The sequence below is a fragment of the Synchiropus splendidus genome, chromosome 2, assembly GCF_027744825.2.
Source record: "Synchiropus splendidus isolate RoL2022-P1 chromosome 2, RoL_Sspl_1.0, whole genome shotgun sequence".
Taxonomy (NCBI): Eukaryota; Metazoa; Chordata; class Actinopteri; order Syngnathiformes; family Callionymidae; genus Synchiropus; species Synchiropus splendidus.
In genome coordinates, this window is record NC_071335.1 from 27,020,548 (window position 1) to 27,047,346 (window position 26,799).

A 26,799-nucleotide genomic window follows, 5' to 3' on the forward strand; every position below is an offset into this window, starting at 1 on the left:
TGAGGTAAAGAGAGTTGAAAGTGTTCAATATCCACGATGAAAAATCTTTGTGTGGAGCGTCTGAGTTACAAGGAACACAAGAAGGAAGTTTGGTTTTAAATGTATTTGATGACAAACAGGTTTTAATCCTGCAGTGTAAATCTCTCTCTGACACTTGGCTGACGGTTTTCCATTATTTACGAGTCAACAGAAGGATGAGATGCGATTTGTTGTTTGCACCTGTGTAGTCCAGACAGTGTGAAAGGCTGTTTTGAATGACGGAGAAACTGCTGTGGAAATGCTATTTTTTTTTAATACAATTGACGTTATACATCCATCCATCTTCAGTGCTTAGTCCTGTCCCTGGTTGCGGGGAGTGCTGGAGCCTTAACCTCGCAGGGTCCAGCCAAATGTCCCCACACAGTCATCCTGTCAAGAACTGGTCCCCACAAAGCAGGATAAACAAGCCCACCATTCACACACACACACATAGAGTGTCCAATAAGTCTAGTCTTTGGTGAGTGAGAGGAAACCAGAGTGCCTGGAAAAAAAACCCCACACAGGCACAGATGCAAACTCCAGCCAGAAAAGTCAAGCCAAAGATTTGAAGCTGGAACCTGAGGGGCAGCGGTGCGAACCATTGCATCACTGTGCCTCCAGTTGACATTATTATTTCTCATTTCTTAGTGAAGAGGAAGATAGGTGCTGACTCTCCGCAGCTTGACCACACTTCTCCAGAAACTCAGCGGAAACAGCACACTCAGGAAACCCAAGTCTTGTTTTTCACCCATTCATTTTAAGTGTATACAATAGGTCCGACTCTTCTTTGACCTTTACCTGAATACAAATAACATCACAAACATGTTTCCGGTAAAATCCTCAGCTGAGAACAGCCTCCACAGACAAGCGTCGAGAAGCTGTTCAGTCCAGTTATAAAGCGGCTTTTATTAGGTCAAGCAGTAATGAGTTTCCCCAGCAGAACAATTCACTGATTTTCTAGTTCTTATCACTGTCTACGTGCTTGACTTGAAAGCTCTAATGGTTTCATATCCTTATTAAGGATTCTATAATCTCACACCGGCAAAGATGTAATAAAGGCTGCGACGCAGCCGAGTGTGAAATGAGAAATGAGAAAGAATAGCAATTACTCGCATGTCCAGAAAAATGTCCTATGAATCAAATCCCAATTTGACTGCGGCTCTGTTTGAATGTCAGACACAGAAGTGAGTGAAAAAGAGTGTTTAGCTTGCAAGTGTGAGTGCCATTTCCCGCGTCCTTGTGCGGGGATTTCAGTGATCCAAGTCGCCCACATCTTCTAACTGCTGTCGTAGATCTTGTGAACTGCTGAATTAGAAGCAGGGAACTTGATGCAAGATCTTCTCAGCATGTTTCAGTGCATGTTTAATGTAGCAGCCTTCATACTTCCCAGCAAGTGAACCCTCAAGACAAGCTGGACGCATGTTGCGACGAAGCGAGACCGAAGGTGATGCGTTCCCACTGTCAGCGAGTCCACTTCCTGTCCACAAGCAGCTCATGCTGGTGCTGAAATCCCATCACCTCTACCCTCATTTCTGTCTGATAAATGCTAGCAAACGTTAACCACTAGAACCGTTGCCGATATGGATCGTGGCATGAGCAACCCATACTTCCATGGCGCAATATATTGACGTGGGGTAAAGTGGACTTTTGGGACCTATGCTGATGACAAACGCATGTTGACGCATGTTCGATTTGTTGGAGTAAAACTGTGTAGCGTTCCTGGCGGGGCGTGGATCGCACGTTGCATTGATCGCACTGGCTGTTTATTACTGTGATGCGCTGCCCATGGCGCCAGGATGTGCCGCTGAGGGCGGGACTTGGATTGAAAGCCTAGCATGGCAACACGCAACACTGAAGGCTGCATACGCCGTCGGAATCGGACGCTAAAGTCTACTTCCCCACTGTCAATATACGTACAGCAAAATAGGTCAGTATCTGATCGATGCTATTATTTGTATCGGAACCTCCTTCGGTTAGTTTAGTAGCGATGGTTCACATTTTTATTGTTAGTCATAACCATATGCCCCTTTGACTTGATGAAAACAATCTCTGTGGCCCTTTCACATTTGCCTTTAGTTGGCGCTGGACTACTGGGATAGGGTCATTCAAAGACGCATAAAAATCCATCCACGTTGGAACCAAGTTTCAAATCCTTGGCTGAAAAATGTGACGTGGAAGTAGCTTTGATTCGGCCGACGATATGTGTGCAAAAGGCTTTCATCAGAGCCGATGTCCTGTGAAAGCTCTTGGTTTCACACATCTCCAAAATAGACAGAGAAGTGGCTGGAAGTCTGCGTCATGAAGTCCTTTAGATCTTACGCGTCTGATCAGCGATCCGACTGGGCCAACACCAAAAGCTCAGGTAGCACAGGACGCTGAAAATCACAGCAAAGGTGGAAGACAGATGAAACTTCATCAAAATGTAAACACCAGTCGACTCAAATTCTCACCATCATAATACGTAACTTTTTAAAACCCTCATCTCTAGCAGGTAAAGTCAATTCAAACGCCGAAATTGATAATTCATGAAAGCGTCATTTAAGCCATAAAGAAACACATACCATAATTTCTGGTCAATAGGACGCTACTCTTTTATCGAGGTCACATGGCTAATATATCAATTTTTACAGGCTTAAGAGCCTCATGCTGCCGAAATATTGCGCCTCATCACATCAAAATGATGAAATCACAGACGTTTTATTGACATTAAAGCGCTCAAAATGCGCTGTTTTTGCCGATCTCCTGGAGGACCAGCGACAAGAAGCCGCAGCTGAGACCGGCTGTGTTGTCGGAACTTCAGACACTTGGGCGAAAACATCAAATTTTGAGCGCTTTAATGTCAATAAAAGAAGTGAGGGGTTGATGATTCAAGTTCAGAACATTGCCCAGTTGGTTTCATGAGTCAGTTTCCATGCTGGACCCTGTTTTCAAAACGAGTTTTGACGTGATCCTCATGCATTGTTGGGACCCTCTAGTGTGGATCCCAGCCGAAACTGTTGCTCAGCAACCAGTTAGCAAATGTAAAGTTGCTGTGAAGACAAAAGAATAAATAGGACAGAAAAGCTGTGATTAACTTTCCATTATCTCTAACAGGAAATATCATTACTTGGCTGATGATCTTTTAATGTGAGTGATTTTTCAACATCACTCACATGCGGATGTTAGTGAGTCGGGAAGGAACAGAACAACCCTGGCACTCGGACTGGAAAGTGATTCAGTAGTGGAATACATGGGAGTCCACTGTGTGGCGATGAAGGATCCGGTGTCCATGTGGGATAAAGTGACCACTTCTATATTAACCGCGAGAACAGAATCTTCATTTAGAGCAGCCGCTAATACGCGTATAGAACTGAGCCCATTCATCCGCGTGGCCTCACGCTGGCTTTCGCTGAGCAACAGATCCTTGCAGAAGCCTTTTCTTTCTCATTAACACATTCTATATGATGGTGTTGTGCACCGTCACTCGAAAGAAGGAAGGAACTCACAAATGGCAGGGTTTATTATTTCACTCAACTGCCCTTCTGGGATGGAAGCACCTCCGCAGGCGTCTCAGATAAATGAGGCTCGCATCTGAAAGAGGAATAATTAGCCTGGATGTTCCCGGCATGTGGAAAACACGCAGAGATTGTTTAATCCTCCTGATATTTCAATAATCGTTTAAACCAACGTGTGACAGGAAATGATGAGACACTTCGGAGGCTTCAAAGATCGCGTGTTACGCTCATTTATTCAAAGCTTATTCCTGCCGGCTGAACATTGAAAAGTTGAATTCAACAATTACATTTAATTTGTAAATGATGTCTTTTTTTAAATTCAAATTTCTGGTCATTTCATTTTCAAATCCTCAAATTAAATATATATATATATATATATATATATATATATATATATATATATATATATATACCGGGTCGGTGGAGAGTTCTTGCCCCAAGTGGTGGTCTCGGGGTCTTGTTCCCGAGTGAGGGAAAAGGGGAGCGTGAGATTGATAGACGGGTTGGTGCAGCGGCAGCAGTGATGCGGTCGCTGTATCGGACCATCGTGGTGAAGTGAAGACGAAGCTCTCGATTTACAGATGGATCTACGTTCCCACCCTCAACTATGGTCACAAGCTTGGGTCATGACCGAAAGGATGAGATCGCAGATACAAGCGGCTGAGATGAGTTTCCTCCGCAGGGTGGCTGGGCGCACCCTCAGATATAGGGTGAGGAGTTCGGTCATCCGGGAGGAGCTCGGGGTGGAGCCGCTGCTCCTCCACATCCAGAGGAACCAGCTGAGGTGGCACGGGCATCTGATCCGGATGCCCCCTGGACGCCTTCCTGGGGAGGTGTTCCGGGCATGTCCTAACGGGAGGAGACCCCGGGGAAGACCCAGGACTCGCTGGAGAGATGATGTCTCTGGTCTGGGAACACCTCGAGATCCCCTGGGAAGAGCTGGAGGAGGTTTGTGTGGATCGGGAAGTTTGGTGTGGTTGCTATGGTGGAGGGAGAGAAACAGATCTCATGTCTGGTTTCATTTTGCAGGGTTCTGTAGCGCCTCTCTTAGGGGAGGGGCGGAAAATGGTAAGTGTGAGTGGGATGTTCCCTCCGCCCTCTTCCTGCTCCTGAACGTGGATAGTTCCTGGACCGAGGACAGAGGGGCTCCAATGATCCACTCACCGTCCGCTGCAGTCTCTTCCTGTCCTGCCGCTGTGTGTCCAGTGATGTGGGTGGAAAGGACCAACTGTATGACCACTGTGTAGTGGTGGTCCATATCCATCGATCTAGCTCATGTTAGTTTGCGCTATGTTTTCAGTCCATCTCTTTGCCCATGTTTGTACAACTCTGCCTCCTTTTAGTTCCGTGCTAAGCCACAGTAGAACTGAGAGGAAAATGTCACAGAAGGCCCAGACATGCCCTTTCCAGAGCCGACAACTGATGAATGAAGCCGGTGCTGTCAGTTTTGAACATGACCCCGGGCGTCATTATCTTTATCTGCAGTGTCCAACTGAACCGCCGTCCGCTCCGCAAAGGTCAGGATTCATCTTCTACAAAGTCTTGTGCACATCAAACAGCTGCAGGAGCCATGTCCTCAGTCCCTGCTGATGGCGGGGGAATCTGACCTGCGGCAACTCGAGGCGTCCGTTTCCTGGTGCTGAGCAGCGAGTCGGAAGAAGCGGAGACTTTGATGCAGCGGGAGAGTCTGGGACGGTTGATGCAAATTAATATGCCGTCAACTCAACCGCCGCATTGATGGGAATCAAATATTAATCTGAGTGGAGTTCAGGTATTGAAGCAAAAACAGCTAGAGAGCTCATATGAATGTGTAATTCCTTATCCTTGAAAGACCCCAGCAGAGGAGCAGGCGCCCAGCACAGTCTCCTGCAGTTGACAGAGCAACAATGCTGGAAGATGGAAGAGCACACGTTTTTCAGGTTCCAACATCTTCCAACACACTTTTGTCTTTGTCTCAACTTTCCTGATGTCATGCTGTTTCTGTTTTGAGAACTTCGCAGATCACCCTGAGGCTTATTTCCCCTCTTTTCTTCACTGTCATCGCATGCTATCATCCATTCATTCTATTTTTCCCTGACCAACAAAATGTCTTCTAATACCTAAATTGACACTGGAGTGTCTTTATCTGCTGCTGAGTTCTTTATTGCTTTCACTCTACTCAAATCCTGATGCTTTTCATTCATTTTTTTCACTACTTTTTTTGTTTTACTGCCATTTTTTGCCGACAATATTTCTTTGTATACTATTTATTACATATAATTTATTTGAATACATATGATAAGTAATGAGTATTTTTATGTATTTTCTAAGGCTGGAGTAAAAACTCAATTCTCAAATACGAAAACCTGATTCTTTTTGTGACAATATTAAATATCAATATTTCTGCCCAGAATCTTATTTTTCCCCACATTACGACCCCAGCAAGACGCGACGTCGTGATCTGTTTCAGCTGGGACGCTGAGCTCCGTGTGTTAAAACTATCATGTCCGTCCACTCAGTTTGATATTCGAGCCTCTCTTGCTACAGTCTGTGCACATCTGACGCTCGAGAGTGACTCGGCCGGGCTGGTGACATTTGGGCCGTGACAGCTCTACAAAGTCAGTGCTGGGCCATCACATTTGGACCACCACCTGCGGCTCAGTACAACAGTGAGGGCTTTTGAGAAAAGAAAAAATAAGGATGAGTCAGCATCTTGTTTCCGCAAGGATCCGCATCGCCGCAGCAAAGAAACTGCCAGGTTTATTTATTGAGCTTTATATTGTTGAGCTGAGTGAGTAAAGGAGCATCACACAAGCTCAGTGGCAGATGACACGACTGAGGACATCAACACCATCGCCCAAAACTGTTTTGACTCTTGACCTTTGCTGGCAGTGAGTCTGACACAGCCTGAAAGGCTTTCTCTCTCTGTCTCTATGCGCTTCTGCCACAGCAGTTCAGTCAGTCTGGATCTTCTTCATATCCTCATTGACCCCATCTTCAACATCTCCTTCCCACCTGGTGTCTCTAAGCTTCTCCACACGAGCTGTCACTGTATCTCAACCTTCATCTCTGACTCCAGCGCCCTTTAACCATGCATCATCGCAGTGAAGGCTTCTGTGGCTGATGTCACACTCACCTCCATACGTACCACCCAGCCTACACTCTCTTCTTCACACCCTTCGTCTTATACATTACTCTCCTTTCCGCTCTCTCCACCACCTCACTATAGCTAACTATAAATATCAAGCTCCCTGAAAACCCCTCTCTAACCTCTCAGCTTGAATCTCTTCCTATCAAACACCTCATACAGCACATATCCAGTACAGCCCTCACCTTCCACACACACTAAACAGTGCTACATTCTTCTTCTTATCCTTTGGGCTTCTCCCTTCAGTGGTGGCCACAGTGGATCCTCTTCCTCCATCTCCCCCTGTCCTCTGCTTCCTCTTCTCTCAAACCTACAAACCTCATGTCCTCCTTCACCACCTCCATCAATCTCCTCTGTGGCCTTCCTCTCCACCTTCTGCCCGGCAGTTCCAACCTCAACATCTTCATCTACCAATGTCCTGGCTCTCTCTCTCTCTCCTCTGTACATGTCCAAACCATCTCCATCCAGCCTCTCTGACTTGGTCTCCTAAACACCTGAGCACATGTGCTGTCCCTCTGATCCTATCATCATCCTGCTCACTCCCAGAGAGAAGCTCAGCATCTTCATCTCTGCTACCTCCAGCTCTGCCTCCTGTCTTCTCCACAGTGCCACTGTTTCCAAACCATACAACATTGCTGGCCTCACCACCCTTTTGGACACTTTCCCTTTCATCCTTGCCCACACCTTTTCTCCAATGATTCCATCCTGCCTGCACCCGCTTCTTCGCCTCTTCCTCACACTCTCCATGGCCCTGGACAGTGAGCCTCAGTACTTCAAATCCTCCACCTTCTTTATCTCTGCATCCTGTAACTTCACCTGTCCACTTGGCTCCCTCTCATTCACACACACATTATTCCTTCTTGCCACCGTATATTAGACGACACAAAAACAGAAGTTCTCGGTCCAACACAATTTACTTTTGAGTCAAAATCTCAAGGTGTAAACCTCATTCCAGTTTTGTGTGCTACTCTCTGCCTGCTTCTAGGTTTTGATAGGTTGGGTCCTTTCCAGTTGTGGCTGTGTGCATCACCTGAAGGACGACAACAACATCAGCAACAATATTAGATTCATATTCTCTTCTCACTGAGTCTCTGCTGAAAGCACACGACTACACACCACTACACACGCGCGTAAATTTCAATTAATTTTCTCTCCATCAACGTCCCTGTTATCCATTCACGCTCCTCATCTGTGCCTCATCTTTTTGTCTCAGAAATATTCACATCCATTAAGACTTGAAAAGCATTTCACATCTCAGACCATAACACGTGTTGGATTCTGGTGACTGGTCACACACACACACACACACGGACGACAACCCTGCACATCTCCAGAGAACATTTTGATGGCGCTTCACTGAGGTGAGGTCAGAGTTTATGCTGTATAGAAAAACAGACACTGCCAAGATCCAAGCATCATGGTCAGTGGTCAGACAAGAAAACGGAACCACTTGAATGAGAAAGCGTTGAATCGACACACACACACAGGTGGAACAGTTATTTTCAGCTAATATGTGTTCTCAGCTTCCTCAGAACGTCAACACATTGAATGATTTCATATTTTTTGCATCACAGGCATTTTTTTCGCCTCAAAACTGGAGACAAATTGACACCGAGCAGAGCCTCCGTGACGTTTGGCTTTGGCTTCCAAGTGGCCGCTTCTCTCAATGTAACCCTCTGTTGAGATTTTGGAGGCTGTGTTTTTCTCAGCAAGCTCACTCAGTTTTATCCTTCAAGATCTGCTTTTAACTTGGCAATTTCCTCCCTGAATTTATTAGTTTATTTTCTCTCGCTAACTTTGAAATCGATTCATTACTGTCATCTTTAACGTTACGTTCTGTTTTTGTTTTGTTCTTCCTTCATTTCCTTTGTCTCCAATGAATTCTGATCAATTTCAGTCGACATGATTTGCAGTTTTGCCAATGTGTGAAACGTATCGTGGGTTTTAGACGGTGGTCGGAAGGCAGCGATTGGTTTAGTTAACAGTTTTTATTACGGTTCTCTGATCAGCCGCTTCATTTCTTCAGAGCTTCCAACCGACTCTTCTAGCTCTGTTCGCCAAAACTTCCATATCCTATCAGCTCTCTGAAGCTCTGGCTTTTGCGACCGTCTGGCGTCTTTCGTTTCGCAAAACAAGACAACCACCACTCTCTTATTTAATGCAACAATTCTTTTATCCATCCCCTGTATCAATAAGGTTCACTCGGAAACGCTGGTGAGCCATAAGGCAATTTTTAAAATTTGAATAAAATCTTCAGGGCGTTTGAGTGACAGCATTAGAATGACTGCAAGAACACAAACAAATGTATCAAACGTCTTTATTCATATTTATTAATTTATGTAATTCCATCGACCTTTATCTACCTAACATACATTTGAAATGTCAAAAAAGTAGCAGCCTTGTAAGTCCAGGAACCAGAAAGGTACAGTAAACCATGAACAACAAATGAAATAGAGGCTTTTGTGGGGTCTTTTTCAGCTTTTTAAGTGTCGATAATAGAGAGTTCAGTTACGTTAGAGAGAATTCTTCTTCTTTTCCTTTTGGTTTCTCCCTTCAGCGATGGCCACAGTGGATCACCTTCCTCCATCTCACCCTGTCCTCTGCTTCTTGTCCTTCATGTCCTCCTTCACCACCTCCATCCATCTCCTCTTTGGCCTTCCTCTCCACCTTCTGCCTGGCAGTTCCAACCTCAACATCTTCATCTACCAATGTACCAATGTACTGGCTGTCTCTTAGAGAGAATATTCACTAAAATGTTGCTCTTATATGCCACTATGTAAAGGGAGCAGACCAGAGTGATGTGGACTCTTCAGCTAATGCTGCTCTTGTGTTTAGTCGCAGCTGACAGTTAGCAAACCAGCTGTGATTGCTTTTCTTCAGATGACACTTTTCGTCTGCTGAGGAGCAAGTGGCTGTTTTGCTTCTGGATGGGACAATATGTGGAACAGCAGGAAGCCCATTTTCTGAGGAACATCCATTCAGCCGTTTGACTGGCAGCAGCAGAATCTTTCAGAAGATTCTGGATGTTAATTCTCTGTTGCACATGGAGCTGATGTCCCCAGCTGATGATCTTAAATAGAATTGATAGAGACTGGATCAATGGGAATCCATTTAGCGGCAAAGGAGCAATTTAATTAAGGTTCCACACAGGCAGAGCAAAATAGCTTTTTTGCAGCCGAGCAGGTTTGGAGACACTTGGGTCTGGAAATGAAAACATCCCATTTACGATGAGTGTTTTGATGGTTAAATCAAGTCAGACTTGTTGGTCACGGGTGCAGGTGCATTCGGGCGCACATGGACTGCCACTGTGTTTCTAATGTAGGAGATGAAAAATGACTGTTGATCTGAGATATGCAGCAATTTGAACAAGCTGGGATGAGGATCAGATGGAAGAATTAGGAATGACCTTCTTCAAGTGAAGCACCTTGAGTCAGTCCTACCTTGTCTTTTGGTCACAGGCTGTGGGAAGAGACTGAAATAAATGGTTGGATAATGATTGATTTGGGGTACGGCTGCCATGGCTGTCATGGAGTCAGACCCAGTTGCAGTGTAGTAGTCGACTGACAGAAGACTCGGGATAGCGCGGTTAAATTAATAGATTTATTTAACACAGATGAGTAATTCATTGACAAACAGGAACGGAGAAACAGAGGGCGCTGACACCAGAACACAGAGCGGGAAATGCACACAACAGTTGGGAAAAACGCTTGGGTCAGACAACACACGAACAAGTAACTCAAGCCTGACTGAGAGGCACAATGAAAACACACTCGGAAACTAACTCACGTGGCCCAATAAACAGAAAATGCTCGGTGGAGGAAAACACACACACACATACAGTACGCATATAGGAAATAACGACAGCGAGAGAAAACCAAAAAGTGAGAAAACACTTACAATCTATGGAGAATGAACGAGAAACAGAAACAGAGCAAGAAGAATTAAACAAAGGAGGCAGCTGAAAAGGAAATCAAGCACACACACAATTTGGAAAGATTCAGGGAGAAATACAGGAGAGTGTAGTCACAGGAAAGTTTATGGTCGGAGCGCGAAGTAACCATCTGGCGACACAAGCTGGCACCGAGGTGTTGATATCCAGGGAAGCTTGATGAGCTGGTGAATGCTGGAGGAAAACAAGGAAGTGGAAACACAGAACAAACCCGGAAATCACACAAATAAAAGCACGAAAGAAACAGACCTGACAATTGCGAGGGATGAATGGACTAATTTTTACAAGCAATCCATCAACATGTACACACTTCCAGTCATCAGGTACCCCACTGGGATCGTCACCTTGCCAAAGGAGGAGATAGAAGCCACAGATCAGAAAGCTCCTCACCAGGCATGGAGGGTCTCACCACAAGTCCTGTACCCTCAGGCTGTACACTAAGCGGAAAGATGGCAGTGGACATCAAAAATACAAGAGTATATCAGGAAGATGGCCCTGGTCAGTTAATGCCTCAGACAGACCTGGTGAGGGTGTGGAAGAGGAGGAGGAGGAGGAAACTACATGGAGGGACAAGCCCCTACATGGCATGTACCACAATCAGACAGAGGAAATGCCAGCTATCTGGAAGATCTGTTGGAGTGACAGACAGCACAAAGGCACTGGTCATGGCAGTCGCAGGCCCAAGGCACCAGAGCTGTAGAGACCAGGATCTACCACAGTAGAGCTGACCCTGAAGGTGCTGGCTGTGTTTAGAGATCTGCATAGTATGTATACATATAGTATAGTAAAGAGTGTACGGGTAGATCTGTATCCAGTACAGACTAGAAATCCCTAAAGGGACCCACCACCAGTAGTTGAGAACAAGGCTAAGATTCTGTGGGAATGTTAAAGTGTGTATTTCCTTATCAATACTTCATTGTGTTTTCAACCAGCCGTCTGATAAAGTCTGCCGTGGTTCTGTTTTTCATTGTGGCAGGATCACAGGAACATTGAAATAATGATCTCATAACATGGACTCAAGTGCCAGTAGAACATGCACACACAAAGGGACGCCTGGATGGACTCACTGAAGGAAAAATGCTCTTTGTCAGACTCAAGATGAAAGCGTCTTGAAGTTTGAAAGCAAATCGGTGGCTTTGATTTCTAGTCACACTCATTCATTTTACAGTGCTATTCTTTCCTCTGTTCTGCTTGCCATGTACGTCTGTGCTCGTCATTGAGCTGTAATATAGTTACAGTCCAGCCTGCGGCATCGATGCAGCAGGAAGACTGGATCACCTATTGACTCTGTCCACTTGCATTACACCAGAATATGGCTTTTTTATTGATTTTTCTCCTGGTTTTCTGTTCCTTTTTTAAATTCATTGTGGCCTGTGACCATGCCGCTGGCGGACACCAGCATGGACGCAGTCACGTGCAGGATCATGCTTGGTAAAGTCTTGGCGCCACACTCCTGTCCGTGACTTGGTCCCGTCCATCACCATCAGCTCCGGACTCCAGGTCGTCTCCACACTCATCATCAGGGCTCCAGCTTCAAGCTTGGCTTCCATTCCTAATCCAGCTACTGGTTTATTACAGAACCTATTCGCATCCATATCCCCAAAACCCAGTCTGGGACCTGGAAGCCTCCCAAATGGAAGTCTGAAGGAGGCAGACCAAAGGCTTTTCTGCCGGTCCCTTGTGTGCTCTCCCACGCTTGGCCTTCCTTCCATGAAGGACCAGATGCCTCTTCCAGACACCTCTCAGGGGTCGGACCTCTTCTTATGATGCTGCAAGCTGAAGCCACTTATACATTTCATCCTCCATATGCAGCAAAGGCAACAGTTTCTCCTCCACTACACTCTTTATCACGGTGCCAGAGGCTCTCAGACCGACACCACCCATGTGTTCCGTGGCATGCACCACTGCAGCATATTGCCACCGTTATCAACGATATTCCTTCAGTGAATTCTCCTGAGGTGTTTCTTCACAATCCATCTCTGCATGCTGGTGAAGGATGGATGAATTTACACTCCTCAACACACTGATCAGGATGAGACAGCTCACACACTGAGTGTGCAAATGTCACTCAGCAGTTCTCTGAAAAACCGACTCCAAATGAGCAGTCATCTTCAAGTAAGATTTATTGTGTTGCTTTGAGGTGATGCACATCATTTACCACAGCAAAGAATCACTGACAAGGCATCGGTCTTGTTTGAACACAATGACGTCATGAATGTTCATTCACTGGTTGCAGTGGCGGGTTGAGCCTCACGCACATAGTTTCCGAAGCAGATGAACGACGACGGTAAGGATGATGCCACAGCCCCACTTTTTTCATTTTTTGGCAGGAATCGGCGGCCGTTGATTTTCAGGTCGATACAAAGGCTGTTGGTCTCGAAGGGTTGTTTCGCTGAGAGCAGTCCTGCACTCAAGTGCTGAACATCGCAGGCCCCAAGATCGCAGTTTCTTAAAACAACATCAAATTAAGTACAAGGCATTTTTTTCTTTTATCCATGAGAAAATGATTTGATTGTTGGATGTTTCATAAAGTTAGTTTTTTTCTTTTTAAATGGGTTTTGTTTTGTGCCCTGAACGCAGCACAACGCTGCAGCCCTATTAAACAGACCCAGACAAGCATCCAGACTATATTCTGTAATTTCTTGTCCTGTTGCTCAGATTTTCCAAAAAAAGCGTCTGTTCATATCTTTATTTTTCCCTGATAAATACGTGTCTGAAGTGAAAGAGGAATTCTGAAAGAAAGACATGTACTTTGTTCGTCATTGACTAGTGAAAAGTTATTTTTGTTTTGTGATTATATAGTTTTTGGTTAGTAGACTTATTATCACTTAATAACAACGTCATTATTATAGACTGCTACAGAGCTTAATTCTACTGCTTTGTTGTGATGGGACATTCAGACGATGGCGGTGTCCACACAGGTACAAAATCGTAGACTTCAAATGGAGTTTTCATTTTGCTTGCTTTGAGGAAAATACAAGTTTTCCAGTGGACAACGCCGAAGTTGTCAGTTGTCATGTGACTCTTCTTCTTCTTCTTCTTCTCCATGGCAAGAATGTTTGTGTAACATCACACAGGTGTGTTGTCAAACACTTTTCTCACATAATTGTTTCCAAAAATGTTGACTTGAGACAGCTATGAATTAAAGAAAAATAGAAGATCGGAGGCAGAAAAGAAAAAATCGATCTTTATTTGTGGAGATTTATGAAACAAGTTCAACGTGAAAAGATTCAACATGATGCATTAGGTGGTTTTAGAGCGGGGCAGCTTCTGTTCATGTGCTGGTGATGAAGTCTAGTTCAGCTTCAGGAAGGCGCACTTGGACCAAACCAAGACTCCAGCGTGCAGCGGCTCGTTGAAGGTGGTCTGGACTCTGTGGAGCAGGGTCATGGTGCCAGAGACGTCAAAGAAGGACAGAAGACCTGCAGAGTGATCCAGGTACACTCTCACTCTTGAGGACGGGACGCTTGAGACTTTTGTCGTGACGCTGTTGTGTTTAAATGAACACCCAGAGTTGTGACAATGCAGAGACCAAGATTTGTCGTTACATCCGAATAAACTTTCTCCTCCTGATCGGCTGATGCTCCTGTATGCGACTGCTACTTCTGCGGCCAAGCCTGTCCACTCCACCTCCCAGTAGCAACATCCAGACAGAGAGTTTTCACTCAGGACCTGAAGATAGTCAGTGAATCTGTCTGGGTGAGGGGGCGGAGACTGATCTTTCCTCATGTTGGTCACTCGTCTGTTTCCTTCACTCAACAACAACTTTGAGTGTGCGGTGTTCGGATCCAGAGTCACGTCCCGTGAGTGTGTGAGGAGTGGGAGTCTGGGCGCGGACTGTGGAGTGAGGATCAAAGAGATGTTGGTCCACAGGTCCCTGAGGAGGTCCTGGAGGAGGGCCCTGCTGGCTGCCACGGCTGCTGCCACTTCCTCGAAGCAGTGGTGAGGAGGGACGTGGGTCCTGGAGGAGAATGTGTCTTCACTGACCTCGGAGAGTGAGGACAAGTTCTGGAGAAACACGGTGTGACTGTGGGTGTGCGACAGCTGCTGCAGCTCAGCATCTTTCTTCTTCAGCTCAGCGATGTCTTGCTCCAGCTGCTCCTGAAGGCCTCGAACTCGAGCGGTTTCAGTCTCTTGCCGGGACCTGATTTGCTCCTCCACCTTGGACATTCTTCTCTGGATGTTCTGGATCAGCTGGATAAGCGTCTGCTGACTGTCCATTACCGTTTTATTAGCACAGAGGGCAATCTTCTTCTCCTCCAGCTGAAGACGCTTCAGATCTTTCTCTTTGTCCTGGATCTTCTTCTTCACCCTCCCTCGTCTTTGCTCCAACTCTTTCTCTCTCTCTCTTCTCTCAGTCGCTGCCAAGACCGTGTCATGATCTTTGTGTTTCTCCAAAGCACACAGATGACAGATGACCTGCTGATCAGAACGACAGAACATCTTCTTCTCCTCATCGTGCTGAGAGCAGATGATCTCCTGGAGCTGCTTGGACGGCTGGACCAGCTTGTGTCTCCTGAAGGCCGGAGCTTCTAGATGAGGCTGGAGGTGTTGCTCACAGTAAGAGACCCGACACACCAGACAGGACTTGTGGGCTTTCAGCTTCCTCCCAGTGCAGGAGTCACAGGCCACATCTTCAGGTCCAGCATAGCAGAGGTCAGCAGCTGGGGATCCAGTCTTCTTCAGCTCCTGCACTAACTCTGCTAACATGACGTTCTTCTGCAGTCGAGGTCTCGGTATGAAGATCTGTCTGCACTGAGGACACTCGTAGATGTTCCTCTCATCGTCCCAGTAACTCTCAATGCAGATCTTACAGTAGTTATGTCCACAGGGGAGAGCGACAGGATCCCTCAGTAGCTCCAGACAGATGGAACAGGAGAAGGATTCTTTCTGCAGATCAACTCTTGTCTTCTCCATTTTACTGTTGCCTGAAACACTTGTGGCTTCCTTCACAGGCACCGCCTCGTCACATGACCCGGCCAGGATCTGTTCCGACCGGTTGGCTCAACCTACTTTGGAACCGCGTGATGATTCTTGTAAATAGTCCAAGACAAGGAGAGGTGTGTATTCGTCATGTGACTTGGACTCTTGTCAACAATCTAGACTCTGATATGACTGCGCATGCTGCTGTTGTTTTTTATATCACTTTGCATTTTCTCCATCCAGAAAAAGAATTGTCCCTGTTAAATACATGCAAGTAGGGTGCTTTTATATCTTCATGTTGGTAATAAACAGTGGTTGAAAGTTACTTTTTTGCTGCTGTGCAATAAAATGAACTCTCAAATAACAAGTCATTTTTTTCACCCAAAGTTATTCACATGGTATAATGCGAGCAATTTCCTTTGTGGATGATTCTCATGAAACAGTTCAGTTCTCAAACATACGTACAAAACCAGTACTAACACTGTTAAAGTAAGATGTTCACTGAGATCACATGGCTCTTTACAGCCAATTTGTGGGAATCTTCAGCAAAGTAGCCAATGAATGATAAGTCAACAAGTAAAGATATTTGCTTATGCTTGGTTTCATTGATTATTTATCATTGTTTACCTCGCCATAAGGCAACGTCCCTTAACAAGTCCTCCTGGAATTAGCCCAGCATATGATTTGCAAAGACATTACGTGAGGTCTTTTTTGAGCGATTTTCCTTCTCATCCTGCCATCTGTTCTCCGCCTGCAGATGAACAAGCGTGGTTGAAAATGAATCGCCCGTCAGAGATTCTCCGTGACTTGAATCCAATTCCAATGTCGGCCCGTTCAAGTTAAATAAATATGACAGTGTCATCTCCAGTCCTCTGATCTTGATCAGCTTCATCAAAAATACATGGCAGGCGTCGACGTATCGCACAAGGCCACGTCGAACACTGCAGCCGGAGATCTGTGCGAGTAAACATGTCCACTTGTTTACCTCGACTCCACTGCGGCATGCTTGAAGGTCGCAGATCAAATACTTTCCGTTTGTCAGTCTGGTTTCAGATGGTTTATTTCAATAAATAAACAAACGTATTTGATGTTAATGTGTCAATTTATGTATTAGAAGATCTGTTTTAGTCGTATGCAGTGCTGGAGTTACAACGACTATTGAATGTTATCTTCCTGCGAACAATTCCACGGTGATTTCTCCTCTTTCGTCCACTACTCAGACTCACCACTTCTACCAGTCCAAATACTACGAATTCAAATACTTCATCTGGCTCTACTTCTGCTTCCACATCTCTTAACTTTTTGTAGCCATCAACAATGACTTCTACAGCCATTTGTGAACAACTCTTGCTCTCAAATATTCGGTAGTTGTACAATCCTTCGTTCCAGTCTATATAAAAAAGGAATTCGAGGATTTTACTACATAATCTGCTACTCTTTGGGCATATACACAGAGTAGTATGCCAGCTGGTACCGCAGAGAGAGCAGCTTACTTTGCAAGTATTTGATGACATGTAATTCTACTACTACTATGACTGCTGTTGCTACCGTTACTTCAACTGAACTTCACTTTTTATACCATCTGTGAGGGATCCGACGAGCATCACTGGTACAAACGCCTCTCTTATAATCCATGATATATGCGACCTTCAGGTACATAATTGTCACAGCATTGTACCTTTTATTTTTTTGCAGAATTCATGAAGTCCGTGGTGCCGCTCATGAGTAAATGCATAACCGAGGCAGCACTGCCGCCTGTTGGTTGTAGGGTGGAATTACAATTATTTTTTTCAGTATTACTTGTTTTAAGTTGAACTATAATGTATTCGATTTTCTATTCGGATGTTTTAATGTTAAGTGTTTCCATTATGTTAAACATGGCATTTTATTTTTTGTAATATATAACTTAAATAATAAAATAAGAGTCACTTTCTTACTCTGACATTATCGTCTGTCGCTGCTGCTGTTAAACTAGAAGTTTTAAGCGGTGGAATAACATCTATCTCCATATCACGACTGCGATCATTTTATTTGGCGAAAAAAACTCGTGGGAAAAATAATTTGTTATTGTCCGTCTATGCTGTCAATAAAGTTTGTGTGTGGGATCTCGCGAGATTTCGTTCAACCAAACTGGAGGGAGTTGTGGTCCGCAGCTAGCAAGCTAACAGCGAAGTGGTTACCAGTCTGCGCTCAGGTAAAAACGCCTTCATTTATTACAAACTTTGACTTATATTCCACCGAAATGTGCAATGTTCAACGAATATTGTTTACTGTCGCACTAGCTGTAATTCGAGTGCTGTAAGTCGTGTACGTATAACTAATCCTTCTGCGCTTGTTATTGTTGCCACTAACAAACTTCACCACTTTATGCACATTGTCTCAGTTGGTCTCCGTAAATATAGTGGACCTGGTTAACAATGTGCTGTTATGAAAGTGACCACAGCTGATATTATGCTTGAATGACTAACCTTTTATCCCCAGTGTTACTGTTACATGACATGCATAACGACAATATAAATACGAGTGGGTACAATCGACCGAACGGGAAACTATGTTTATCACTTAGATAAGATACGACCGATGAAGAGAAACTGTTTCGAACTCAAATTAGTTGTGATTCGATGTACGATGTAGATGTACATATCATAATTTGTGTCATTGAAAGTGTTCCATATAAGTGTTCCAACACCATATGTTCATCATATTTGTGATATTGTCTGCGAGCCCAAAGCACATATCAAACACTAGAATTTCTATCACCTGCATGTCAACATCTCTGTCCAGAAACATTACAAGTTTCCAGCTGTGCTTTTCGACAGGTTGTTTTATAACAAGCAGAACTTCTAAATACTAACATAAGGGCTCACTTGAGATTTACGATATGCTTTAGTGTCGATCCGTATTTCCTGTTTAAAAATACCAGTTATGGCCTCTTGATTAGATAAAAAGTTTTGCTTGCTCTGTGTTTAGAAGTTTGATGCCACTCTGTTGGTGTTTTTCAGATACAGGTTAAAATGGATCTGGATGATGACACCACTGTCCTCACTACTCTCAAATCCTTCAACTCCTTCATCAGCCGCCCTGAACCAGCAAGTCGTCGGTTGGAGACTCCCAGGACGGGAAACCTGCAGGCTCAGTACAAGCATAGTATGGAAGTATGTCCTGCTTCAGGCTTGGTGTTACTGCATATAGTGCTGTAATAAATATGACTGTTGCTTTGATTTACTGAAATTGCATCTGAAATATTTTGGCTTTATTAATGAATTGTTTTAGAAGAAGTCTCTGAAGTAATTTGCCCTACCACTCATGCAGTCTTCAAAAATATGTAACTTAAAAAAAATATCTAGAGAAAATTTAACTTTTTGTTTTGCAGTATGAAACTGTCATCTGTCTATGGCAAACACAAGCAGCTATATTTTACTCTTGTCTATGTTTCCTGCTGGCAGGCAGAAGAGTAGTTGATGTCTCTGATTTGGATTCTGTCTTACCACTAATGTCAGCTTGGTTGAGACAAGGATGAAAAGTTTTCTTTCTATAATAGAGAGACAAAACTTGCAGCCACATGCTACATTCAGGATGCCTTGCAGAGACGTAGCAATGTCAAGTTCACTACTGGACAGGGTGATTCTGTCGTCCACATCGCCCACGCAAGGCTTTTAGCACCTTGAATGTGATTTTTTTTTTTTTTTTTTAATATATTTTTTTTGAGATTGCCATCTGCAAAGATCAACAAATACATTTCTTCTTCTGCCAGTTGCTGGAGGCAGCAGAGAAGGTGCATTCAAAAAATCGCTTCCTTCAGTTGGACCAGGAGAAGAAGCAGATGGAACTGAGTCACAAGCGAGCACGATTCGAACTGGAAAAAGCGGCATCCGATAATGCAAGGGACCTGGAGGTATTAGACGTGCTGGCTCTTCATTTTAAGTTCTTTTAACTGCTCTGCTGGACACACTAAAATGTGGCAATATTCCAGCACGAGGTGAACAGGAACGAGGAGCTTCTGGGTCGTATCAAGAAGCTGGAAGAACGGGAGACGGATGCTGCAAAAAAAATACTAGAGCATGTGGAGGAAAACCACACTCTGTATAAGAAGCTAGAGGGCGTGAATAAGAAATTGGAAGAGCGAGAGATGAAATTCAATTCTGCCAATCAGGTTTGAACCACATTTGTCGCTTCTGTTTTCAGTTACATTTTCTAATGATGCTATTATTTGTACCTCCAGTCTATCAGCTGCCTGAGGGATGAGATCAGAGAGCTGAAGCAGAAAATTCAGAACCAAGATTCCCTCATTTCCAATCAAAACCTTGTGAAGCAAGAGCTGCAGGAGGAGCTGGACTTGCAGCACAGGTGCCTCAAGAAGAAACTAGTCAGAAGATGAAACTAGCTTGACTTTTAGAGACAAGCAGGGGTTTATTTTTCATGATGTTTCTATAGGAAGCACCAGGAGGTGACTCAGCTTTGTCAGAGTCTTCAAGCTTCTCAGTCGACCTGTTCTAATCACGTCCTGAAAATCAAGGTTGGAGTGTTGAGAATTCTGACTTAAATTCCATCACTGAATTCCATAATTTCAGATTGAATAACCAGTTCCAGTTCCAGGTTTCCAGTTTGTTTGATGTTTGAGTCTACCTTTTTATTTACTTTTATATTTTTCAGGAGTTGGAGAGACGTCTTGCCCTCCAGGAGGAGGATGTGTTAATTGTAAAGACAGTCCAGGCTGAAGTCGCTAGAGTTCCAGACCTGGAAAAAGAGTTGAAGCGCCTCCGTGAGGATAATGCCTTTCTCAGGTACAACTCATTTTTAGATTTATTTTGATGGACAGTTGTAAAATGCCCCAAGATAAATAACTTTGCTTCAGTATTAAATACTTTTGTCAGCACTGAAAACTGATTTTAATCTCTCTGTCTAGGCAGAGCAGAGAGAACTGCAGCCTGCTGAAGGAGGAGGTGGAAGGGCTGAGGAGGAAGCTGGAGAGGATGGAAAAAACTAAAGTGGAGCTGGTCAATGCAGAATTGGAGAAAGAGGTGCGACGTGACCTCTAAAAGTGGTGCTCAAGAAGACAGAGGAATATTTTGTACCCTTTTCCATCACACCGGAAATTAGTTTTAGCAGGACTACTTGACATTCAGTCACAATGCAATGAGCCAATAATAGTATTTGCCTTATAAGTAGTAAGAATAATTGAACACACAGACACGTTACTAATGAATATGATTGTGTTATTATAGTATTTATACTTTTATTTTTTTAAATTCTTTTCTTTCTGTCGACGCCACAGTTTTATTAATTTTTACATTATTTTTTTTTTTAGCTAGATTTGTTGATCTTTGCAGATGACAATCTCTGAAAAACTTTTGATGGTTGACAATTTGCCTCCTGGTTTCAGAGGTTGGCGGAGAAGCTGCAGGCCTGGGAGAACCTTGGACCATCATCAGGACTCAACATAAGGTCAGTGAGATAGCTAAGCAGTGTAGGCAGTTGTTTAAAGTGTGTTTAAAATATATATACTTCATTGGTGCATTTAGAAATCATTTTGCCATTTTGTGACATGGGTTTACTACCTTAGCCACACATTAAATGTGCAAGGTGACACACAAAAAAGACTCTATACTCTTCCCTTCTTTAACCAGTCTGACTAATGGATGTTTTTCTTTTTTTTTGGATGGAAGTTTTGTTCGCTTTTACAGAATCACACATTTTAACGGTAGTTACCTAGGTAAACAAATTATGTCGCTATCACACACACTGGTGTCTGTGTATGTGGAGCAATAGCCCACCAGATGGCGCGTTGGTTTCGCAAATAAGACAACATCTCTGTATTTTGCTGCTCCTTCCAGCGGTTTTTAATCTTGAAGGTGCATGATTTGTCCACACACCGATGGACAGCGACTTGCCACAAAAGCTTGTGCCGAAACTGCCAGTGGTAGAGTTTGTAATAGTGCGTTTACTTGAGGTGCAGATGACAGAGATGTAGAAACAAGAACCTTTTCGAGGGTTGGTGGCGCTCACTAGTACTACACATCCAAGAGCTAGGTTTTCTTGGACTAACTCGGGATGTATGTGAATGTAAACAGAACGGTAGTGCATCATGTTCACTCGGCAGAGAGTGTGTGGTCACTGTGTGCGGCCAAGATTCTGAGCGGCTGGGAATAAATTACAGTCAGATCCAGTGCTCCTTTTCACTTGCATGCTGATTAATGAAATGAGTCTCTTGTTCTCTTGCATTATATTTGAATATCAACTAGTGTTTCTGACAGCTTAATTTCATCACGAGTATTAAACTTTCATTTCTCTCTGATACAAATGCATTTTAAAATGTTATGTGACAGTTGCTCATGTGAGAGATTTCTGCCTTTGATATTTGCTTCTGTTCTGCTGGTGAGGTCCTCCGAGCTCACAAAATACAGTGTGACTGCATGGTTGAGTGTTTAAGCTAAAGATGAGGAATCCTGGTTCGTCACTAGCTTTACTGATCGCGCACTGCCGCAACTTTTCTGCATGATTTCTGTGAGCCTGTACTGACTTCTGTATTTCAGAAGTGGTCAAAGGTTGGCGGCCATATTTGTGCAGATGTCTCATGGCTACTCGTCTGGCTGCAAAGCTCTAAAAATTAGATTTTTGTAGGCCGCGGGAACGCAAGTGTTTCCGCCTCCAATTGATTTGTTTGAAAAAAATTCCCAAACTATGTGATTTCATCTAAAATTTTACTTTAATTTGATTTGCTGCATAAATATTCATACTTTGACTCATAATATTCAGTAACTTTAGTTACTATCATTGTACATTTATGGAAAATGATAGCATGTTTAGGTCAGAGTTGTAGTTGGTTCTGATTTGAAGGGTTTAGTGTTATAGATTTGGCCATCTCCTGGTTCCCCTGCTCTTGTCCTCTAGATTTTGATTTTGTTGTATCTGTCAACCACAAACACCATCTTTTCCTTCACATTCAACTGAATGACTGCACATCAAGCCAGAATGGATCAAGAGTTTGGTGCTTCTTAATGCGGAGCAATGGACAGTGACACCAGTCAGTGTAACGCACACTGGACCTTTTACCAAATTTCCAAGTGCATAGTTCATTATGTTGACAACCTTGAAGCACTGGCTCTTTGCCACTGCACCTTCTCAGCCCAGGAATTTCCAGGAAAAAGATGGCTTTGCTTCACTCGTGGTGACTTTTAGTGTGTATGCTAATTGGCTACAGTTGAGTTGGCCTGACCTCTGCAACACACCGATTTCACTCCTGCTGTCCAATTCCATGACTCGCAGTAACAGGCATAATTAGAGTTGGATGCCTCCATGTGTTAGAGCAGAAGGTACGAGTTCTCTCCCCGTTACCCCAAAGGGATGATTTCTATTTTTTAGCTGATGCTGCACCATTTACAATGAATATAGACTTCCACTGAAATAAAACAGAGCATCCATCAGCACCCAGTGTGGTTGAAGTGGCACAGAGCCATGAGGTCAGATCTACTTAGGCTACATTCACACGACTTTGTGGAAGAGTGCCCTGTTCTGCCTCCAGTCAAATTTGAGTCGATGACTTCATTAGACTAGTCAGCTCTCTGACTCAGTTCTTTCTGCATTTCCTGCACAGATGCCCAGGCTGCTATCACATCATTTCGTTCTGGAATTTAGTCGTGAAATCAAATAACTGGATGATGGCAAACCTTGTGTTTCTATATGTGAGGAACCTGCAATTCTTTCTGAGTGACACACTTGTGTGTTAGGTTTTGGTGGTGTTGGATCTATAATGAAAACTGACAGCAGCCTGTGTTGTGTTTACTGGCTTTTGATGCCTTCACAGACATCAAAATTCTAACCTAAGATGGGTTTGTGTTTGCCTTCTGTGGGACCTTAATTTGTCTATATATATATATATATATATATATATATATATATATATATATATATATATATCCTTGTGGCTAAAACAGCGACTCGCATAAACCACCTGGGAAAGTTAATCTCTCTGTGCTCAGGGCAATGTGAAATTACCTGCTCTTCGTACCATAGTTATCCCATCATATGATTCATGGACTCATATTTTAGTCATGAGATTACTTCCAGACCCCAGGCACCATTCAGCCAAGTGCAATTGGTGATAAATCCACAATGCCTAACTTCTGCAACATCTTTTATGAAGTGTGTATGGTTAATGCAGCACATAAGAATAAACTCAAGATCCTCTTCTCTTTTTCATTGTTTCTTGTCTATTTGTTAGGAGAAAAAGTGTGGCGTGTATTTAGCCCACTCGCAGCTGCTATTTCTCTTTGCTACTCATGTTTTTTTCACCTTCCCCTGTGGCTCCTTTAAAGAGGATGTGAACTTCCATCATTTTTAGAATCCATTTCATTTCTTCTGCTCACTTGGTCTCATTGATTTTTCATATTTATTTCTCTGTGAATGAATCTGACTGCCCGTGTACATGCGTTTCATGTCTGCAGGAAACCCGAGGATTTGTCCAGGGAGGTGATTCAGATCCAGCAGCGAGAAATTACTCTGAAGGAGCAGAATTACTCACTGAACAGCCGGTAGGACCCAGCAAGTCTGCTCTGCAGACATTCTCCGCTCCGTCTACCTTCCGACGTCGCTCCCACACCCTCTCTCTCTTTGTGCGTCCAGTAGAGCGTATCTCTCAGAACTCCTTTAATTGTCACCAAGTTAATTAAACCGCTCTTGATTCTGATAGCACTCTTGACAGTAACCGCTGGTGTGTGCGTGCACAAGTGTCAGCGTCTGAGTGAGAGAGGGTAAAATCTCTAATTAGACTTGTCCTGTTTAAGCAAAGGTGATGTCTGCGGGGACGTCAGCGCACACGCAAGGGAATAGTCATGCTGCAGCTCAAGTCCAACTAAGAAAAGTTTCATTAGCCAGCAAGCCTTCCCTGTCCTCCAGACTACAGCAGGCTTGCTATGAATTTTAAGAAACGGCAAAACGAGGAGCGGGGTGACGAGAGCAGAGCTTATGTTGTAATTATTGTCTTGCAGGATAATTACAGTCTCATTGATCAGCCCCGGAACGAATCTGCCGACGCTCGTCGCTAAACAATTCAGTGTCAGTCGAGTTAAATGTCTGTAAATAATGTGCCAAAGTGACATTGCAGTTTTATTCTGCTTTAAAAAAAAGCAATTATTTAGATTAATTACTATACAGATTTTTTCCAAAGAAGAGAAAGACTTTCATTATCCTGGACATTTTTATCAGTTCCCATTAAGGACTCATTATTCAGCTTTGACCGTTATGACTTCGGACAGGAACTACTGCCGTTCTCGCTGCTCGTACTCTATGGTTTGGGTTCTGATTTCATTACATGGCCACCAACCTTTTCCCTGTTTTCTGGGGTGCTTCGTCAAGACTAAATGACTGCCATTATTTAGTCACTTTAAGTGGAGAAATTATATAAATTAAAATGGGGACACTCGTTTTGAATCCTTCAGGCTGAACCGTTTTCTTCACCAGGATGCATCCGGACAAATGAAATCTACTTGTGGTGCCATCGACACAAATCTGATTAAACAAACTTTTCAGCTCTCAGATGTGCCTCGACAAACCAATGCATATATGTCCATGTCCAAAATATGATTTATGTAAGCATTTTTCATCCGTTTATGTACTACAATACCACAAAGTTAAAGTGCTATTCAATCAATGTTTATTTTTGTGTTATTATTCAAAATCTACTGTTGTGGCGAGACAGCTGTGCAGCTTTCAGCACCAGTTAAACTGTTTTTCCACACTGGCTGTCATGGTTCAGACTTTGTCGTGCACTCTGTCACCATAACTGTTTTTAATTTATTTGCGCTTCTTTTTAACTGAACCCATGAAAACAAGTGGAACTGATTACGTCTTATGCCATTCAAAACCTCATAAAAGCAGGTTCTGTCCACAAATTCTTCTGCTCTCGGCTTGCGTCGGTGAAAAGGTTTAAAACAATTAATTGAACTTCATTGGACTCATTTTTAGGTTGGTGACTTGTTTATTCTCATGTAGAGTTAATGCCTTCTGCTTTGAGTTAGAGCTTGATGCAGAGTTTTTCCTTTGTGATCAGCATAAGGAATCTCGAGCGTGTCCAGTCTGAGCTCCAAGCAGAGCTGAGTCAGCACCATGGGAAGACCCTGGAGGAGCAGAAGAAAAAGGAGACGCAGGATCTACATTTCCGAAGACTCCAGAAGAGATTGCTCTTACTTACAAAGGTACCAACCTATAAGCACTTTTAGATCCATCACAACTATAAAGCTACACCACACACAAAAAACAGATCCTTCTCCTTTAGATTTTCGATGAACGTGCTGAAAGTCATAAAACATATCTGGCTGCTGTGAATTTTACATTATCCTGAAGTTTCGAAAGCACTAATTTGTCCGTAAGCTGAGATCTCTCATCTTAAGAACTTTCATATACCCTGGATAGTATTGTCTTAGAAGTCTGTGTTTGGACAGAAATAAAAAGCCTGAAGACTCAATTGTCCATTTGGGGTTTTCCTAGAAGCGACTGCATCACTGGCGTGGCAGTGTAATGCTGGGTACTGTCACAACGAAACGCTCCTGCTGTGGGCCTGGCTGCTAATTATACCCTCTTGGTATCGAGATCCGTCTTCTCATTAAACCAAAAACTGAAAAGACGAACTGAAGAGGCACTCATCTGTGGCGTGGCTGTGCCTGCAGCTGGTTGTCTGGCCCTGAATAACATCTGTGGGTTCATTCAAAACGTAAAAAAAAATCAGAGTTTGGCTTTATTTTTTCCCTCCATCACTATAGCTTCAATAAGACTCTCAATCATGTCAATTTACTCCTGTTTAAACAACCCTTTATGATGCTGTAAGTTCAACATCTGGGGAACATTTCTTGGTCTTTGCTGAAATATATGTCCCATATTTTATTTGTTTTCTCATCGTTTATGTCCTTCACAGTTTTAAGCATTATTGTAAACAACGGGAATAAAAACAATTTAATGGGAAAGTGATAAAAATAATGGCTTTTGCCCCTCTACCTGTCTGTTTGGGCTTTTAAACCCAGTCTTATCTGGAGCTGGCAGATTTCTGATTTAGATTTAATGAATTTCATTACAGGTAAATTGACAGTGAAAACCCAAGGGGCTCTTGTGTTCAGGAGAGACTCTCTGAGCCATTTTTCAATTTACTCCTGTTTTCTGACCATGTTTCTTTCAGTTAATTCTTTAAGCTCTCTTACAGGCCTTTATTAATGTCTGTCGTAGCCGGCTCATTCATCTGCGTGGCCCTTTCTTGAATTCTGTGTTGCTAAATTGACACAGAATCTGATTGAATTTCT

General features: G+C 43.5%; 2 protein-coding genes across 2 annotated transcripts in view; one reads left to right on the top strand and one right to left on the bottom strand.

Annotated features, from left to right (window-relative positions):
• Window positions 1-13,856: 13,856 nt before the first annotated feature.
• On the bottom strand, window positions 13,857-15,525 carry LOC128753901 (E3 ubiquitin/ISG15 ligase TRIM25-like). The gene has a single exon (XM_053856081.1). The coding sequence runs from the start codon at window positions 15,503-15,505 to the stop codon at window positions 13,883-13,885; it is 1,623 nt and encodes a 540-aa protein (XP_053712056.1). The 5' UTR covers window positions 15,506-15,525; the 3' UTR covers window positions 13,857-13,882.
• A 2,106-nt stretch (window positions 15,526-17,631) lies between these two features.
• Window positions 17,632-26,799, top strand: part of mad1l1 (mitotic arrest deficient 1 like 1) — a 30,291-nt gene continuing 21,123 nt past the window's right edge. Inside the window, exons 1-11 of the mRNA XM_053856079.1 lie at window positions 17,632-17,705; window positions 18,514-18,666; window positions 19,266-19,406; window positions 19,485-19,664; window positions 19,734-19,858; window positions 19,946-20,027; window positions 20,165-20,295; window positions 20,418-20,532; window positions 20,895-20,956; window positions 23,956-24,042; window positions 25,560-25,704. Coding sequence (XP_053712054.1) covers window positions 18,526-18,666; window positions 19,266-19,406; window positions 19,485-19,664; window positions 19,734-19,858; window positions 19,946-20,027; window positions 20,165-20,295; window positions 20,418-20,532; window positions 20,895-20,956; window positions 23,956-24,042; window positions 25,560-25,704 — 1,209 coding nt within the window. The 5' untranslated portion in view covers window positions 17,632-17,705; window positions 18,514-18,525. The remainder of the gene's footprint in view (window positions 17,706-18,513; window positions 18,667-19,265; window positions 19,407-19,484; window positions 19,665-19,733; window positions 19,859-19,945; window positions 20,028-20,164; window positions 20,296-20,417; window positions 20,533-20,894; window positions 20,957-23,955; window positions 24,043-25,559; window positions 25,705-26,799) is intronic.